Source organism: Lissotriton vulgaris, chromosome 11 (genome assembly GCF_964263255.1).
Source record: "Lissotriton vulgaris chromosome 11, aLisVul1.2, whole genome shotgun sequence".
Lineage (NCBI taxonomy): Eukaryota > Metazoa > Chordata > Amphibia > Caudata > Salamandridae > Lissotriton > Lissotriton vulgaris.
The window spans coordinates 777427190-777446617 of NC_141699.1; the positions used below are offsets into that span (position 1 = coordinate 777427190).

General features: G+C 44.7%; 1 protein-coding gene across 1 annotated transcript in view; it reads left to right on the forward strand.

The window, feature by feature from the left end:
* Positions 1–603: 603 nt before the first annotated feature.
* The window catches only part of LOC147683489 (uncharacterized), a 183291-nt gene continuing 164466 nt past the window's right edge, over positions 604–19428 (forward strand). The window contains exon 1 of the mRNA XM_086942538.1: positions 604–1336. Within this exon, the coding sequence (XP_086798664.1) occupies positions 604–1336 (733 nt within the window). The remainder of the gene's footprint in view (positions 1337–19428) is intronic.

Sequence of the window (19428 nt, forward strand, 5' to 3'; positions counted from 1 at the left end):
AGGGTAAAAGTGGAGTTATACGTTGTTCTTGTAATTATAAAAAATAAAATTACAATTTTAAAACAAAAAAACACAGGTATTCACCATTTATAGATAAATGACATAAGTAGAGCTCGCACCACCATGATGGACCGCTTATGACCTCACATAATACATCAAGAATGAAATTATGGCGGTGCAAGTTCTACTTATGTCAGGTACGGATAACTGAAGAATTCCATTTATTTTTGTTTGAAATTGTCCTTTTTGTTATTACAAGATTCCCATATAACTCCACTTTAACTTTTATTCAGTGTTTTTTTTACTATTATTATTTTAAATTGTACCATCTTACTTTATGTAGAACTCCACTTTAACATTTTTTTTCAGCGAAAAAAATGTATATGATGATAGCAGTTCCATTGAAGTATGGTTATGAGTGAAAGAGAACGGCATGTAATCTTGCTTGTTGGATTTACCCATAAAAATAATTTGTGTTGTTACAGAAGGATTTCGCCATCGCCATCACAGTCATCAGAAGAAACACCTCCACCGCCTCCGCCGCCTCCGCCACCACCACCACCAACACCACAACCACCACCACCAACTCCACCGCCAACGCCAATGCCAACAGAACCAGAGCCAGAACCGGTACCCGAGTCAGCAGAACCAGCTCTTCAGTACAAAGACCTGGAAACATATTTCGGACCCTTATACCCAGAACTCATCTGTTATGGGTGCAATAAATTGTATTCGAATCCTTCTTTACTCCCTTGCAATGACTCTGTATGTGAGACCTGCCTTCACAAAATGAAGACCGAGATGAAAAAAGACAAAAGGGGGCACTTCTGTATAAAATGCCCAATTTGCAAGTTTGAGTTTCATTTTGAAAACGCGCGTGATATCAAGTTCCCAGAAAATTACCTCTTGCAAATCATTGTAAAAGAGCAGAAGAGAAAGATGAGTGCCACCATGTTGTCGCCCAGCGGTACGGAAATGGTGGCAGAAGAAACCAAAATGTTCTGCCAGCTCTGTGATGGCAAATTCCCTCGCAGCAGCATTAAAAGGTGCATCACCTGCAGTTTGAATTTCTGTGAAAAGTGCCTGAAGGAAATTCATGGTAACAAAGCGTTCCTCTCACATACGCTGAGTGACACCAGTTATGTCACTGAAACTCGTATCAAATGTTATCTGCACCCTGAAAATGAAATCACCCTGTACTGCTGCAAAGACCACACCCTACTGTGTGAGGAATGCCACAGGTGTTCTCATGAGCACCACCCCACCCGCTCGATTCAGGAGGCATTTCAAACTGAAACTAAGGAAGTTCTTGGAATGGCATCCAACTTTCACAAAGGTTAGTATTTCAAGAATGCACGAAAAGTACAATAAGTACTTCCGGTAATAGCATATAATTGTACTTTTTTAAAATTGCTAAAATGTCTGCCATTTTGTTTTTCTCTGAGGTGCTCCAACATGTTTGAAAAAGACACACCAAGACAGGCACGACTTTTGGGGCACTGGGCGAAAGGGAAAATATGAGGATTCTCTCATTTGCATGTGACATCATTAGAAGTGACATGCCATTGAGTGACATCACGGGAAGTGAAATCACAGGACTTTTAATCTTCTTTGGCATCGCTGAAGTGGCCGAGTCCTTTCATTTGGATCTTATACTCCTGCAAGTATAATGTATAAATGAAAAGGCAAGTACCAGAATGCATAGAAATAACAGCAGGATTAACCACTTTCATGTGGTGTAAAGGAGCAACTTGAAGCCTCCTCTGGTGGAAGTCCTGTGTTAGTAAAAATTAGTTTTCATATAAATCCCTTTTACTGTGGCGGATAAGAAAGTTTAATGATTCACTTACTTTGGAGACATTTAGAATCCAGTTGTGAGGGTAAGACAGTGGGCAGCTTTGGTGAGAGTGTATTCACGCTAGTGTGTGTGTTTGTTGCCACAGTATACAAGTGCTGTTTATTCCTGTAGGTGCTTTGAGATGAGAGATTAGCCCTTTGTATCATCTGGACAGAGAAACAATGGGCCTCATCTGCAAGAAAATGAAGGTGCACAGTGCTGCAAGCCATTTAGCTGAGTCGCCTTTTTCATAGCACAGGGATGCATTGTATTAACAAGAATACGCTCCATCCCTGTTCTTTCTCCTGGGCTGGTGCACAATTGGCTGCCATGTGCCAGCACAGGCACCCTCAGCAAAATAACGCAAGGGTGCCTGCGCTGCGGGGATGATTGTTTTTGTGTAGGACAGGATACCTTAAGGACACCTAATGGCATTATGTGGCTTACTCTAGAAACTTACACTAAAAACATGTTCAGCTTTACAATTAATAGTGTAACATTCAGGTAGCACTTGGGTGTCACTCAAAATGTCATATGTATGACATAGAGATGCCACGCATAAACACACAGCAAATTCAGAAATGTCACACAGAGGCAAGGGAAAAGCCAGAAAAATAGCCCTCCAATGTGAACCAAAGCTCTATGGCACCAAGTAAGTAAAGTCATTGAAACCCTTCCCAGAACATCTGTCTTAGCTCTTCCATTCAATCGTTTATCCATTCATCCTTCTATCCACCCACTGATATCACCATCTCACCTTTACATTCGGTCATCCTTTCATTCTGTCGTCCATCATTTAATCTTACACCAGTCCTTGTGCCCATCCTTGTGCCCATCCATATCTAAACCTATTCATCCATCTCCAAACCCAGCAATTCATGTTTTTATCCCTCCATCCACCCTTTCACTTGTCCAGCCAGCCATCGACCCTTTCAATCATCCATCCATCGTTTACCCATCCATTCACCCATCCATTTACCCTTTCACCCATCCAGCTATTCTTTCACTTACTCATTCATCCACCTACCCATTTACACATCTGTCCACTCATTCACCCATCCCTTCCACCATCATCCTTTCTTCCATCTCTCCATCCTCTATTTCACTCACCTATCTATTCTTTCACTCACATTTTAAATGTATTAATTGCTTTGCAAAGTTACTTAAAGCCCTTGCATTAATAACACCAACGATACAACCTTAACCCCTGTGCCGCGTGGCATATTCCGCCGCGGTGCGAGGGGGGGGGTGAGGCTGGGCATGGCTTGGCGCTCGGGTATCCAGGACGGCTCTCGGCTGTCATGAGTCACAGTAGGAGCGTGCTCATAACGGGCGGGAGCAGTCCGAGCTCTGCCCACTGATTAATTCTCCCGCACAGGTGGGAATTAACCGCACGTGGGCGGAGCAGCAACATTCGGACGGCTCCTGGCGGTCATGAGCACGCACCTACTGTGACTCATGACGGCCGGGAGCCGTCCTGAGCATGGATGTGGTTAAGTACAAAAGTCGTACTAGACATCACATTACGATAAAATTGTTACTCATAAAAGGCATCCTTGAGCAATATCTCTTCTAAGAATAAAATCATAGACTCTAGGTTAAATGAGGCATCGAAGCCAGCGACTGTTGTTGGGCAGCCTACTCAGCGGCCTCATTACTTATCTCTACTGATGAAGGATATTGATCCAGAAACACGAGTCGATGCTCGTGTCTAGAGATGTCTGGAGACTACAAGTAACTACTTGCACCAAACCTGGTGAAACACTTACAAACCCTTTCTTTTCGATTTGCGAAGACTAACGGACTGCATGACCCAGTATGCACAGGGGCAATCCAGCTGAGAGGTGGAGCAGCGTGCGCCCAGTCCTGTTGTACTAAAATGTAAGTTACTCCAGCAGATATTCTTCGGATTATTACAGTAGATCTTCCAGGTTTCTCACATATTTGCCACACCTTGCTAGTGTTTGAGTGTCTCTTTGAGAAAAACAAAGTGCTGACGCTTCCAGGCATTTGTGGATGCCCCTTTTTAGATAGATTGGCTTTAGAAGCCAATCCTTCTGGGGGCATCAAGAGAAGGACAGCAGCGCAAGAGGTGGGGTCATGATACAGTCTTATAGTTGCATAGTCTGCAGGTCACCTCCTCTCCACGAGGGGCCCATTGGTCAAGGTCAAGGTCAATGGTTTGTAGACCTAGGAGGCGCATAAACATAATATTCCTACGGGCTGATGGGTTTAAGCTACCTGAGAGGTATGGATGAGGAATCCCTGGGAGATAAGAATTGTTCAGAACAGACAAAATAGTTGACATTTTTTCAGAGAACAAAAGTCCAGCTGATGCGAGATTTGTCTCACCTGCTTGTTTATAACTCTTTTCCAGGCTGCAAAGAGATGGTGTCCAGTTTTAGCGCTGTTTTATCAATTTGTAAAGATCTTATAGCCTTTGTATTTCTCGGTTCCATGGATTCCTGGGACTCTCAAAGGTTTCTTTTAGGCAGGCTTTAAGGGTGTTATCAGGCTTTTAATACCCTTATATAGAATTTCAGGGTATTAGCCTTGCATGTAAGAGATTGTCTCAGAAGACCCAGCTCTAATCGTAATCTTGATCTACGTATATATTTGGGGAGTTGAGCTTTTTTATGGGTCATATATTGGGCGATGTCTAGGCTGGCCGCACTCGCCCCTGGGAAGGCCTGATGTCCGTTGTTTAGGATGGGAAGAAGGGTGGCTTTTATGACCTTTAATATAGGGACGGCTGAGGCACTGCGCAAAGTCTGATTAAGACTTGTCGGGCTGTGTGTTATAGGTCCAGCTCTCATTTTCAGGGTGGCTAGATGAGGTAATGGTCTAGAGGCTTCACTGAACCATACACCCAGGAAGTTGTACTTGGGTGTGATTTTGATCTTGGCGGGCCTAATGCACGAGGCTAAAAATTACTTTTTTTTGGCAGCGCCCAAAGTTCAGGACCATGATCTTATCCTGTTCATTTTATAAGACTTGGCTTGGTTATATTCGTTGAGCCTTTCTCAGGGCACGTTGGATTCCGATTTGCATGGTCCTTTATGACGATGTCATCAGCATATTGTAGGATGTGCAGTTTAGAGTGGCCCATTTGTGGAGGAAGCAGGCTTCTGTGCTCCAAGGATCTCCCAAGGATGGGTGTGTAGAGGTTGAACAGGTGGTGGGCAGGAACACATCCTTGCTTCAGGCTGTGGTGGACATTTTTGTAGAAATGGTTGAAGGGCCAGTTCTCACTCGCACCCATGTATTCTTATGCAGAGAAATTAAAGTTCCAAGCAGGTCCCTAGGAATCCCATAAGCACCTAATTTCCGCCAAAGTGTATTGTGGACCACTTTATCAAAGGCAGCGCTGTAGTCTATAAAGCAGCAGTAAAGAGGAAGGCGACTACTTGGGTTGCTCAATGGCTCAGGGTGGCTAGGGCAGTGATGTTGTCAATTGTGGAGGCAGCTGCACAAAACCCAGTTTGGAAATAGTGTAAGATGTTATTTTCCAGTGACTCATTCTTCCAAAGACATAAGGACACACTGAGCATAGACCTTGGCCTCTAGATCTAATAAGGCAATGAGTCAGTAGTTGGAAGGAAGGGTGGGGTCCCCTTTTTTAAAGATTGGACATAAGGTCGAGCCTCTCTATGAGTTGGGGATCCGTGCTGCGATGTAGACATGATTATAGAGGGGGTAAGGGGCTTGGCCTATTCTTCCAGGGCACATTTGAATGTAATAGCTGGGAGACTGTTGGGCCCGGGGGCTATGTCATTTTTCATGATTTTCAAGAATCTGCATACTTGAGCAGGGGCGGTCAGAGCACAGGTTTCCATCGACATATTGTTGTTTGACTCTCTGATAAGAACTTTAGTAAGACCTGGGGTTTCACTGAGGTATTGTGTGTTAAAATGCTGTATCCAGGCTGCCTCTGAAACCGCGTTCCCCTACAATTGTTGGAGGATCGTAGTTTGTTAATGATTCCAGAAGTGGACCAAACTTTTCTCTTTTAGGATGCCGTGTATTTTTATTTGCTCCCTCTGTTCATTGAGTTTCTTTGCTTCCCATGTTAACTTTTTGTACAATTTATCTAGAGTGACCAGGTTTTTGATAGACAGTGTGGTGGGATTATGTTTGTGTGAGCGGGTGGCTCTCCTTAATGTTTTTCTTGCGTTGACAATATCCATATTGTAGGGCAACCGTGGAGGGATCCTGGGATGTCGGCCAGGGGCTCCGAGTCCAATTAAGGTGTCTCTTAATTTGGCCATTAAATCATCCCACCTAACGTGGTAGTTCGCAGGAGGGTTGTTAATGAAGTTCAAGGTTATATCTTTAAGCCATTTGCCTACCTTGGTGGCGTCTGAGGTGTCCAAGTTGATTCTTTTGACTAATGTGTGGGATTCAGTCTGCGGCAAGTGCCTCACTTCTGTAACTTTGGTGGCTACTGGAGCTTGTAGGGCCATTATTGCAGTCAGGGGGTTATAATCGCTTTCTAAGCGGCAGCTAATCTCCAATTTGACTAAATGACTTGCCAGAGATGTTGACAGGAAGATATAATCTATAGTTGAAATTTTCTTAATTGTTCTTAATTGTTGTGTGAAGCTGTACACTGGGATCTTGAGACTGAAGGATTTGCTTTGCGTAACGTTTTTTACAGTTGGATAATAGGATATTCGTAGTTTCCTTTTCATTAGTTTTAGGAGCTAAGTTGTCATTGATATCCAAGTCCCTGATATTAAAGTTGCCTAGTATCAGGATTTCAGCAGAGGCAAAATCTAACAGGAGCTCTTCCAAATTCTTAGTCAAGAGCACTGTTGCAGATAGCTTTGATGTTTTCGTTATGTTGTGATAACAATTTATTAAAAGAAGAGGGAGGTCCATTGTTTGGGTTGAAGCCCCTGTAATTAAAACAACTTGCCCTCTGGGAACGTTTGGTGGAGAGGTGTAGCCATGATCTTGCAAGAGTGTTTAATGAAACTTGAGAGGCCCCCAGATGGACGTCCGAAAAGGTTAGACCAGGTTGCCGGTTGGAAAAGTTCATAGTAGCCATAAAGGACTGATGGAGGTAGGGCCCAGGTCTCCTGTAGGCAGATAACATCACTTTTGTTCAGAAAATCCACTGTGGATTGAATGAGAGTATTGACTTGAGCCCAGGCACGTTCCAGGAAGTGGTGGTCAGTTTGGAGCCAGCCAGCTTGGATGAGCCTTGATGGTCCTTTTGAGGGTTCCTGCTAGGAGCAGGACGCTGGCTGGTCTTGATGAGGGAACCTCTGGAGACTCTGAATATTAAAGTGGTCAGTGAGGTTTTACTTGCATCTCACCAGACGTTGATTATTTATGAATGAGATTTGGAGTTTTCGGCCTTTGAAGTGAAAGGGAGCCAGTCGTGAGTTGCTCCCCATGTCCCTCTCAGTACACTTATTTGAGGGCTTACCAAGTCTTCCTGTAGAAGTATGTGCAGATATTTTTGCCAGCTGGGGGTCCAGTGCTCTATGTCCCAATCTTCAAAAGTCCTGGCTTCCCCAAGGATGATGTCCCTTAAAGTCTCTCTTGACCATGCAGTGATGGTTGCTTCAGAGGGCCCTTTGCCCGGTATTTGGGCAAACTTTACTGATGTTAGGTCTGAGGAGATTATCCCCCTGTGGGCCATGACATGTTTAAATAGGTGCAGGATATTGTTCCTGTTGAGAATGTCATGTGGGCCCTTATGAGCATAGTGCTGGTTGAAAGCAAGTTCTGAATGATTGTCAGTGCTTTGACAGGTCGGCTTCCAAGGCTCTATGGTTGGAGTTGAGAGGCCTTGAGATGACAAAAATGTGGTCTCAAGTGGAAGAAGGCTCTCCTCGATTTGTCTTTGCCCGTTGGTTGCCTGGCAAGTTTCAGGCTGCCTACTGGAAGACATTCATAGTTGGTTGGCCCTGGGGGATGTGGATGGACTCACACATCGGCTACGGCATGTATGGGCCTAACAGGATGCTGTCTGTTAAGACCTGTGTTACAACTGTGTTATTACTTGCATTTGCTTTGATGTTTTTGTTATGTTGTGATAACAATTTATTAAAAGAAGAGGGAGGTCCATTGTTTGGGTTGAAGCCCCTGTAATTAAAACAACTTGCCCTCTGGGAACGTTTGGTGGAGAGGTGTAGCCATGATCTTGTAAGAGTGTTTAATGAAACTTGAGAGGCCCCCAGATGGACATCCGAAAAGGTTAGACCAGGTTGCCGGTTGGAAAAGTTCATAGTAGCCATAAAGGACTGATGGAGGTAGGGCCCAGGTCTCCTGTAGGCAGATAACATCACTTTTGTTCAGAAAATCCACTGTGGATTTGAATGAGAGTATTGACTTGAGCCCAGGCACGTTCCCGGAAGTGATGGTCAGTTTGGAGCCAGCCAGCTTGGATGAGCCTTGATGGTCCTTTTGAGGGTTCCTGCTAGGAGCAGGACACTGGCTGGTCTTGATGAGGGAACCTCTGGAGACTCTGACTATTAAAGTGGTCTGTGAGGTTTTAATTGCATCTCACCAGAAGTTGATTATTTATGCATGAGATTTGGAGTTTTCAGCCTTTAAAGGGAAAGGGAGCCAGTCGTGAGTTGCTCCCCATGTCCCTCTAAGTACACTTATTTGAGGCCTCACCACGTCTTCCTGTAGAAGTATGTGCAGATATTTTTGCCAGCTGGGGGTCCAGTGCTCTATGTCCCAATCTTAAAAAGTCCTGACTTCCCCAAGGATGATGTCCCTTAAAGTCTCTCTTGACCATGTAATGATGGTTGCTTCTGAGGCCCCTTTGCCTGGTATTTGGGCAAACTTTACTGATGTTAGGTCTGAGGAGATTATCCCCTTGTGGGCCATGACATGTTTAAATAGGAGCAGGATATTGTTCCTGCTGAGAATGGCATGTGGGCCCTTATGGGCATAGTGCCGGCTGAAAGCAAGTTCTGGATGATTGTCAGTGCTTTGACACCCCGGCTTCCAAGGCTCTATGGTTGGAATGAGAGTCCTTGAGATGACAAAAATGTGGGCTCAAGTGGAAGAAGGCTCTCCTCCGTTTGTCTTTGCCCGTTGGTCGCCTGGTAAGTTTGAGGCTGCCTAGTGGAAGACATTCATAGTTGGTTGGCCCTAAGGGATGTGGATGGAATCACACATCGGCTACGGCATGTATCGGCCCTACGGGACGCTGTCTGTTAAGACGTGTGTCACAACTGTGTTATTACTTGCATTTGCAGCAGGATTGTTGAGTCCAGTCCCTGCGTTTGAAGTGCCCCTTGGAGATTGTGTTTTGATGTCTTGATTAGCTGGGGTATGGTATCGTTGAAGTACCCCAGTGAGTTTCTCTTTCGGAAGAGATTGGTTTTGTTGGGAGATAAGTAGAGGATAGATGCACACTTGCTGGGGCTAGATCATCGTTGCTGGGCTGGTTTGGAGCCAGGGATCCGGTAAAGCTGTTGTGCTGTAGATGCTAATCAGCATGATTCCAGCCCTTAGTTCCCAGGGGCTAATACCTCTAATACCTGATATCTGACCTGATTCTCAGAAAGAAGCGGTGGCGCCTCTGGGAGACGACGATGTGTCATTGTTTATTGTACACGATATCTGAGGTGGAGAGATCCCATTTTTTTGCTTTTGAGTGGGGTTTCCACCACTGTGGGTGTTATTCTTAATGCTGATAAGAAGCAAGCATAGTATTTCTGGGAGAGACAAAAGTTTGTTGATTAATGGAGAACAAGAACATGTATTGATGGCTTCTGGTAGCCTAATGGTCTTTTCAATAATACTTAGCCTGGTACCCAGGTCGTCTAGGGTTGAACCCATTGTTTGAATTAGATCAATCTGACGATCCATCTTCTGTGATTACCATAATAGTGCTATAGTGATGTAATCTTGTTTAATGTGTAGAGCGGTAAGTGAGACCAGAGTAGGACTCGGAGGGCCAAGTGTCATAAATGGTTCCTTGTCTTGCGCTATGGAGACTGTTGTGGGTCCTCATGTTGATTCCCGGTGTTTGAGCCAAGGAAGCCTCAATTAGGGCTTCCAGGGAGGCAAGGAACTGGTCAGATAGATTTCTCGGTTCAAGGGGGTTTTCCCTCCTTGTCCTCTTTGTTGGCATCGGGTAATCAGGCAGCTCAATTGTGCTGGCGCCCAGTTGACAGCCCATCAAAGTTAAGGAAGACTCGAGAGAGGTATAGGCTGTTTCTGGGCAAGCCTGGCACTTGCTGAAGTTTGGCAAAGCAAGCAGGCTAGTTGCTTGAGTTTGAAGATGGACTGGAGTTGATCGGTTTGACATAAGGTTCTTGTTGTAGTCTCTATGACCAACAAATCTCCTAGACTGGGGGAGCGGTCCTTCTTTGTGTCTGAGACATTGTCTGGGCTCATTCTTGAAACTCTCAACTAACAGGAGCCTTAGGGGGATAAAAAGCAGGCCGCCCCCCACTCAAATTACTCTCAACAAAAATAGCCTGCCCCTTGTAAGCTCTATGGCTGAAGAAAATTTCTATTTTGTTATGACAGAGGATATATATAAACCTTCTGTCTACATAGACTGCACTCTGTTGCAAGTTCGACCTGGCAATAATGCCTATATGTGTGTGTCTAAGAGGTCCACCACCCAACTATATGTGCCCACTTTCTTCCAATCGTGAAAAAAAGGGGAGGGAAGGTTGACAGTGCCTCACGGAAGCAACACCAGGGGGAGGATTCTACCAGGCTGGTACTCGCCTGATTCCTCACTTCTCATCATCAGCTACTGTCAACCCAGAAATAAAATGGGAGAAAAAGAGATAGTGCATTCAAATCAAAAACCATTATGTGTTGTATGTGTTAGAACCCAGTGTGATATTGTCCGTTTCCCAAGTTAGTGAAATACAAATAGATCACAATTAAAAAGAGCAAGGCTAACTGGCAGCTATTGTCTTTATTCTGTGCTGTTAGCTCACTCTATTAAAAGTCAACCGACATGTTTCATCACTGTATCTTACTTTACCAGTGATTTCTTCAGGGTTTTGGGTCAGCACGTGAATTGCACCTTTTTGCGCTCACCCCTCACACACGAGGGGTGAGCGCAGACCACACCTGGACGCGCTAGCGATACCGACCATTTGGCGGTTAACAAGGACCCACTACTGAATTAGGGGCTTGTAAACAACAATACATTCTTCCACGGGGGCCGGGTAGGCTTGTCAGAGGAGGCCACCTGGTACAATAAGGGAAGAATCAAAAAGTTGCTATTCACGTGCTGACCCAAAACCCTGAGCCTGGTTGTGAAATAGCAGATGGAGGTGGACTTGCCTGAGTCTGGATTTGGATCGATGCCTTACCGAAGAATTCGCTGATCAGCACTTGCAATGATTGACCTCCAGGTAAGGCTCTTGCTGCTGGGGTTCCGCTGACGGGACCGATATGGTATCAGCTCGAAGAGTGGTGCCTTTCTCCAGGGTTGCAGTTTCCTTGCTGGCATGACTGCTTGGCCATTTGAAGGTTGTGCTTATGTTTGATTGATTGTGATGGACTATAATAGGCTGCAGTGGAAGGGCTTGATGCCTTCCTGATAACCTCCTGAGTGACTTACTTGACCCCACCCCCGGGACATTCTCGACCTTCTGTGTTCTTCCTTCACCTGCCAGACTCTCCTGCCTCAGTTGTTTGCAGCAGTGCACTGCCACGTAGGATCAGGGGGAAGCCAGCTGTTGAACGGAGATCAGCAGAGGGAGAGATCCTCTTGCAGCTGGAGGCAGGACGCACCGGCATGCTGCTGTCTATCTCTATCCATGACAGAAAGTAGACCCGAGGCCAAGCCCAGCCTGCGGCCAACAATTTGCACCCTTCAATGCTAGAATAGATGTAGAATAGATGTAAATAGGCAACAGTGGTGCTGTAGGTGATGGCGGCAGTGGCACAGGTCGGTCATAGCTTAAGGGTTGGCTGGGGGGCCCCTCCGCCCCACCACCTTCCTTCTTCCACCCCGCACACAATTGAAACCCGGCTAATCCTACTGCTCTCCGGTACCACTCAGCTGCCTAGGTAAGTTTCAGAGGCCTAATGCTAAAGGTTTTATATACACATGTTGTCAGTCCTTTCTGTGCAGTGCCCTCTTTTTAGGTCTCGCCTTTTCCATTCCGAAGGAATGGGAAATGGCGAGAATTCAAGTGCTCAAAATACTCGTGAAACCACAGGTTTTTTCGTGCGGTTTTCTTCGAGTTCACGTGGCCACAGGCACGTGCTTTTGGGCCATAAACTTTCACGGCCATCTGTTCCCCAGCTCCAGCACCTCCCCTCTCTCTCCCCGCACACAGCCTTACTTGCATTTCTCCTCCCCCTCCCCAGCCAGCTTCCCCCAGGCCGTGTTCCCTCCCACCTTTCCTCCTCTCTGTCCCTTCTTTTTTCGTGATGTTCTCCACTAGCATTTTACCTCTTTGCTCCATTTCTTGCTACCTTTGCCCGTTTTCTCTCTCCTCTCTTTTTCCTTTCCCTTCTAATAAAATGTAATCTTTTTATGTATTATTTTTACTCACTGTATAATATCCTTTTAAACCCAAAAAACGCTGAAAACGTCAAATTAAAATATATCTTTAGCCTATTGTTCATTTTCTTACTTTTATTCTGCTGATTTTAAACTATCTTTAAAAGACCTTCCAAAATGGCCGCTTTTAACACTCACTGTACAGTTACGTCTACCTGCGGCTAAAACACTCGTCCTTCTTCTGTGTCCATGGCTTGCATGGTGAATGACAGCGGCCAGTGTCAGTATCCGGAAGGAGCCGGCACCGGGGCACGAGGGTAGAGCAGGGTTCGGAGGTTGCTCTGTCAGCTGTAGTAGCACCTGCAGGCGAAGATGTGGTGCCTGAAGCTACCGCTCCTCACGGCAGTCTTCTGTTCTTTTTATTGGCATCCTGTCCTGGGCGCAGATGACATCGTAGTGGGCTGCGGAGGATTTGTTAAGTCTGACGTGGAGATCAATTATTCTCTGATAGAGGTGAGTGCTGCCTGTATAGAGCATTATGCAAGTCAGCTGTCGTGCTGACGGTGTAGACGAGCTACACCACATCTCAACACACTGCATGCTAGGTCTGAAGGCAGCCTTCCGCCTACCACAACTGTACACTTACTATCATAAACTCTTCTACGAGCCGTGTGCACAGCCAGCAATGCAGCTGACAGTGCCATATGCTAGTATCTGCCCCTGCTAACCCTGGTTACTATTGGCAGAGAAGGGAGCCTTACACTGCCATACAAAAGCTACATTCTGGAATATAGGCAACCCTACGCCATTTAAGTTAAAATTAGAAGAAGAGATGGCGTGCCCTTAATCTGTCTTTAGGGGAAAGATAGTAAGTACATAGGAAGATTCTTATTATGCCACTGCTGAGGGTGTCTGAGAAGATTTGGTCTTATTACAAAACGAGGAGAGGGTAGCCTCACACAACAGGATGTGTAAAACATTTAGTGGACACCTCAAACGAACCCAATTGGTGAGGCTCGGGGTGGGAGTTGATGGTTGTGCTATCATGTTAGGAATATCACTAAGGTTTCTCACCTTTTAGGTGTTATAGACTGTGACAAGGGGCGGGTAGTGATGCTTTCCTATATTTTATACTCCACTCAGCACCATAACAGCACTGTCCTTGCTGGCTAACAACAAGCATTCCCATAGCCAATAGGACTCGCATTAGGAAAGTGTAAGCTATTGGCTTTGTAAATAACAATGCTATTAATTTATATATTTTCAATGCCAACACATATTAAAAAATTATTGTCATTTACAATACCAATAGCTCACACTTTCCTAATGCGAGACCTATTGGCATCGCCAGTGCTTGTTTCCTAACAGCAGGCGAGGGGGGGTAGGTAGGTGGCTCACCCTGGGGAGGTACAAGAGTTGGGAGGATATAAATTGAGAGGTAAGGGCACAGCAGGGCATGGGGCACGGGACGAAAGTGGCCCTCACCGTTCACGCAAGCTGCACCTGCCTAACTCAGGGTATGGAGAAGCCGCAGCACTAGCCTAGCCTGCCTGCTTCGTGACTTTGCTCGCTTGCCTCACAACCTCTCTGTTCACGGGCACGTCCTGGGATTGCGGTAGTCTATCCGTCCACCTGTCCGCCTCAGCCTGCCTCTGCACTACGGCCAATGCGGCTCCGCAGCTCACTCCGTCACTTCCGCTGGAACTCTGACCCACCCTTACATCCGTCCTTTCACTCATCCTTCCACTCATCCATCCTGTCAAACATCCATCCATCCATATGTCTTCCCTTTCACTCATCCATTCACCCTTCCACCCACCCATCGATCCTCTCATCCATTGATTGACCCTTTCATTCATCCATCCATCCTTTTTTCTCATCATTCATTCATTTATTCACCATTTCACTCATCCATCCATCCACCCATTCACACTTTCATGCATCCATCCATAGTTTCTTACATCCATTCTCCTTTTCACTCATCCTTCCATGCTTTCACTCATCCATTATAACATCCACCCTTTCACTCAGCCATCTATCCATTCACTCTTTCACTCATCCGTTAATCCATCCATCCTGTCATCCATCATTTTACTCATCCACTATCTTTTCCCCATCCATAAATCCACCCTTTTACTCCCTCCATCCATCCTTCTTTTCACTCATCCGTCATCCACCCTTTAACTCATCCATCCATTCATCCTTCCACCCAGCCATTCATCCATTCAGGCATCCATCCATCTGTCCATCCATCCATACACTCACTCCCCCACGCTCCAGTTTCAGGTTAATTATGAGCCTTTGCCGAGTTGCAGACGAAGAGGCCCATCATGAACTCCAGCCCCTCTGTAGCCGCTATAGCTGAAGTGGGTGGGGGTGCACATGACCCTTGCACATAAGAAATCTGAAAACTTGAACTTCATGAGTCATGCATGATGCACAGTGCCACAAGAGTGGACTATGACATGATATTATGTTTCCTTTGTTTGCAGTTAAATATAGCCCAAGGTCTTTGGAATGCTTTACACAAGTACCAATTGGATTAGAAAAAGGTCAGATTTTTTTTAAGGTATGGGAAGATTGAAATGATTTGCCCAGAATCGCAGGATTTAGAGCTGATGCCAGGACCTGTACCTTGTACCAAGCTGTCTGTCACAACTTTTGTCCTCAGCACATAAGTCATGGAGATGACATGCGCCTTTGACGCAGAGTACTGCTTGAAAAGGGGCCATATTTACAAGACTGTGTAAAACCACGCAACAATTCTCCTCACTACGCCTGCTCTAAGGAGGCACAAGATTTTGGCGCTCCCCTAGGTTTACGAGATGTTCTAAATCTCTGGCAGTGTCAACTTACATGGGTGTTGAGTGGGAACACCCACAGCAACACCCATAAAATGCATCTTACACGCAAGTAAGTTGTATGACATTAGCATGCATGTCTAAACCAGGCGTGCTTCTACAACGATGCCCAAACAACAAATGCGTCTTAACAACACATTCCTTTACCACACATGCCCTTTACACATAATGTGGTGGTAAGGCATGACTAGTAAAGGGTCATGTGTGGTAAAAGATCACACCCCTGCCCCCCGCTTGAGCCCTAAATACAACCCGACCCCCCTGAGCCCTAAAAACAACCCCAACCCGAGCCCTAAAATTACCCCGACATCCTCCTAGCCCTGAAAACAACCCCGGACCCCAGAGTGCTAAAAACGACCCCACCCCTAAAAACTACCCCCATAACTACGCAAAACCGAAAAATCACCAGACTGCGTCCAAGTTTCCTGATTCTTCTTCTTCCTGTGCCCGCCCATCTGCGCATCCAGACTGCGCACTGCCTGAACCACACATGTGCGTGGTTAAGGCATATCCATGGTTAAGGAAAGCATGGTACTGCTTGCAGGGAAACAGCACAAGTGGCTCAGCCTGAGTTTTAGAGGCCGTTTCCCCACAGTGTAGGGCAAGGCAGTGACTTGAGCTGCCTTGCCTTACTTCATACTTTTACAAGGCCATGAAAAGCCACACAGGGAGGCTTTACGTGGCCTTGTAGATATGACTAAGCCCTCTCCGCCACCGGAACGTCACAAAAAGTGACATTCTGATGGTGCACAGACCTTGCAAATTTGCCGCATGGAGTTTTTCCTTAGTATGGCAAATATTTATTCCAAAGGAGTGCTTACAATGCAATGCCTAAACTATGAAGTCTCCATTCGAAGCAGCAAATGTTCATTTCTCAAGTATAATAGCACCAGCGCCTTACCAGGACAGAAGAGCACAGTGCAGAAGTTAACTTGCTGCTGCTTTGTTCCCTCTTCATGAACTTTTGCCTGTGTCCCATCCTGTCCTCAGCATGTACCCCACTCACACACTAATCTGCGTGTGCTAACGTTCTTGTTAGAGCCATCCAGCAGTACTTGCAACATGTATGAATCATTTACCCCCCTCCCTTCTGCTGCTCATACATTTGTCTCAATTTTTGGTTCAGTGGCTCTCTACTGCTCTGATTCCCTCCATGATGCCTTCCTACATGTGTTCACAATGGTGCCAAGAATCCAAGCACAGGTGGTCAAGGAAGCAGGCAGTATAGCTGTTTCAGTATACTTAAAGCTTTCCATTTCTCCACTCCCCTCCTGTCACTTCTATGGGTTCCCTCACAAATGATGCCGTGGTCTTCATCAAACGTGTTCTCTACTCTTTGCCATTTATAGCAAACTTTCACCTGTTTCTTTGGAGCATGAAATAGTAAAAATATACAAGTCTGTTTTTTTTTCACATGGTATTACACATCTTGAGGTGAAAAATGGGGTATGGGAGTGCAGAACTACTGTATTTATGGCCAGCCAGCATGCAGCACGACTACAGCCCTGATTACAAGTTAAGCGGAACAAAGAAAAAAATACGTATATTTTTATGGGTTGTTTTGTGCTGCTTGGTTAGGAATTTTTAGTTTTTGAAGATTCTGACCTGATGACTCAATGCAACATACACTCCAAATAATACCACTCAGTGCCACATAATTACACGCCACATAATTATATGCTACATAATTAAAATGCACTCAATGCAACATACATTCCAAATGATACCATTCAGTGCCACATAATTACAGGCCACGTAATTGCACTCTACTGAATACAACATACACTCCCCATAATACCAATCTGTGCCACATAATTACACGCCACATAATTGCACTCTACTCAATGCAATATAAATACACTCCACATGATACCACTTAGTACCAAATAATCACACGTCACAATTACACTGTATTCAATGCAACATAAATACACTCCACATGATACCACATAATCACATTTCACATTACTCTATTCAATGTAATATTGATACACTCCACATAATACAATTTAGTGTCACATAATTACACACCTCATAATTACACTCTACTCAACACAACATAAATACACTACACATAATACCACTCAGTGTGCCATAGTTAAATGCCATATAATTACACTCTACACAATGCAACAAATACACCCCACAGTACCACATAATTACAGGCCACATAATTACACTCTACTCAATGCAACCTAAATACACTCCACGTGTTACCACTCAGTGCCACATAATTGCACACCACATAATGACACTCTACTCAATGCAACATAAATGCACTCCATATAATACCACTCAGTGCCACATAATTACATGCCACATATTTATACTATACTCAATGCAACCTAAATAGACTCAACATAATACCACTCAGTACCACATAATTACACGTCACATAATTACACTCTATTCAATGCAACATAAATACCCTCATCATAATACCACTGTGGCACATTATCAGACACCACATATTTACACTCTACTCAATACAACATAAATACACTCCACAAAATATCACTCAGTGTGACATAGTTACACGCCACATAATTACACTCTACTCAATGCAACATAAACACACTCCACATATCACTCAGTACCACATAATTATACGCCACAGAATTACTCTCCACTCAATGCAACATAAATACACTCCACATAATACCACTCTGTGCCACATAATTACACGCCACATAATTGCACTCTACTGAATGCAACATAAGTACACTCCACTTACATACACTCTATACCACATGCCACCAATCAACATAAATGCACACCACACCATGACACAATTTCACTGAGCATAATTTCACTCAACACCACAGTTCCAGGCCACACAATTCAACGCCACACATTTCCAATACACATAGCATTATTACCCACCAAACATATTTCAACTCCACAATCCACAACGTACCTCCAATCCACACCATATAGTGTCACCACCTGAGCACCAAACATCATTCACCACCACCATTTTGCATCAGCGCACCACCTAAGCATCACGTCAGTCTGCCCTTGGAATCTGGAATCTTTTGATTCTCCCCTAGTGTCCGTCCGCTCCACGTGTTCTAATTAAATTGCTGTTTACCAACCTCCACTCCCCTGTTATTTATGTCCCGCCCCCCATAACAAAAAAAATATAACAAACAAGCATCAAAACAGGCAGGAAGAAGTTTCCAGCAGTGCAAGTACAAAAAGACTTTTTTATGTTAAAATCTTTTTTTAATCATGTTTTTCAGTTGTATATCATGTTGTCTTCGTTTGTATAAAGGTAACAAAATTGCTTAACACTTTTTATTATAACTTTTCAACATAATGCACAGTAGCCACAATGCTCCAAAACATAACTAAAAGTTCTAGCTAAACACATAAGGTCCCAAAGGCGAGACCTATTGGCTATGCCAATGCTTGTTTTTGTTTCTTTTGTTTTTTGCCCTTCCTTGGTGGAGGTGCCATCCTTTTTTAAATTTTTAATTTCTGAAGTTTGTAGCAGTATTCTTGTGCACTGCAGGCTTCCTTTCACTCGAGTCCCATTGATCGTGACTGTTATGTATAGTGCCTTGCCTGGTGGAGATGGAAAAATATCCCCTGGAGACCTCTACTGCCTTGACAGCTTCTTAGTGGGGAAGATCACAGAGTACAGAATGTTACTAAGAGAACTATCGCTGATAACAGACACACTGTAATCTTTTGTGTAGACAGGGAATCTAGGGTAGACTAAACGTTCTTAACACCTATATTTGCTTTCTTATTTATTCCTTGGCTATTATAAAGTTGTATGTAGCACGGACCATACTAAGTGGATGTCAAAGTATGTTGGCACACTCACTTTTCTTCACTTCTAAAACTCCCCCTCCCTCTTTCCTTTTGTTCCTTACCCACTCACTGTTTCTCACCCCCCCGCTCATAATTGTTTTCCCAGTCTCCTCCTTCGTGCCCTAATGACCCCTATGCAGTTTTTTTACATGTTGCACTGAAAGATGGGCTGCTGGGCAACATGGCTTAAAGGGGGAAAAAGTGCTTTCATGGGGTCAGTACTAGCTGCATCACAGTGCTTTTATTTATTTTTTCTTCAAGCAATGTTGCACAGCAGCTTGCACTGTTGTGCAATGTGTAAAACACATTGACAAAGCCAATAGATTTTGTATAGGTGAAACATATTGGCTTTGCCAATTTCTTTTTATTCTTGCAGGGGCTCAAACAATGGTCCCGCTTCTAGAAAAAACACTTCCACTTCCTTCCCCTACTCATCCTACTCACCGGCCCATGCATAC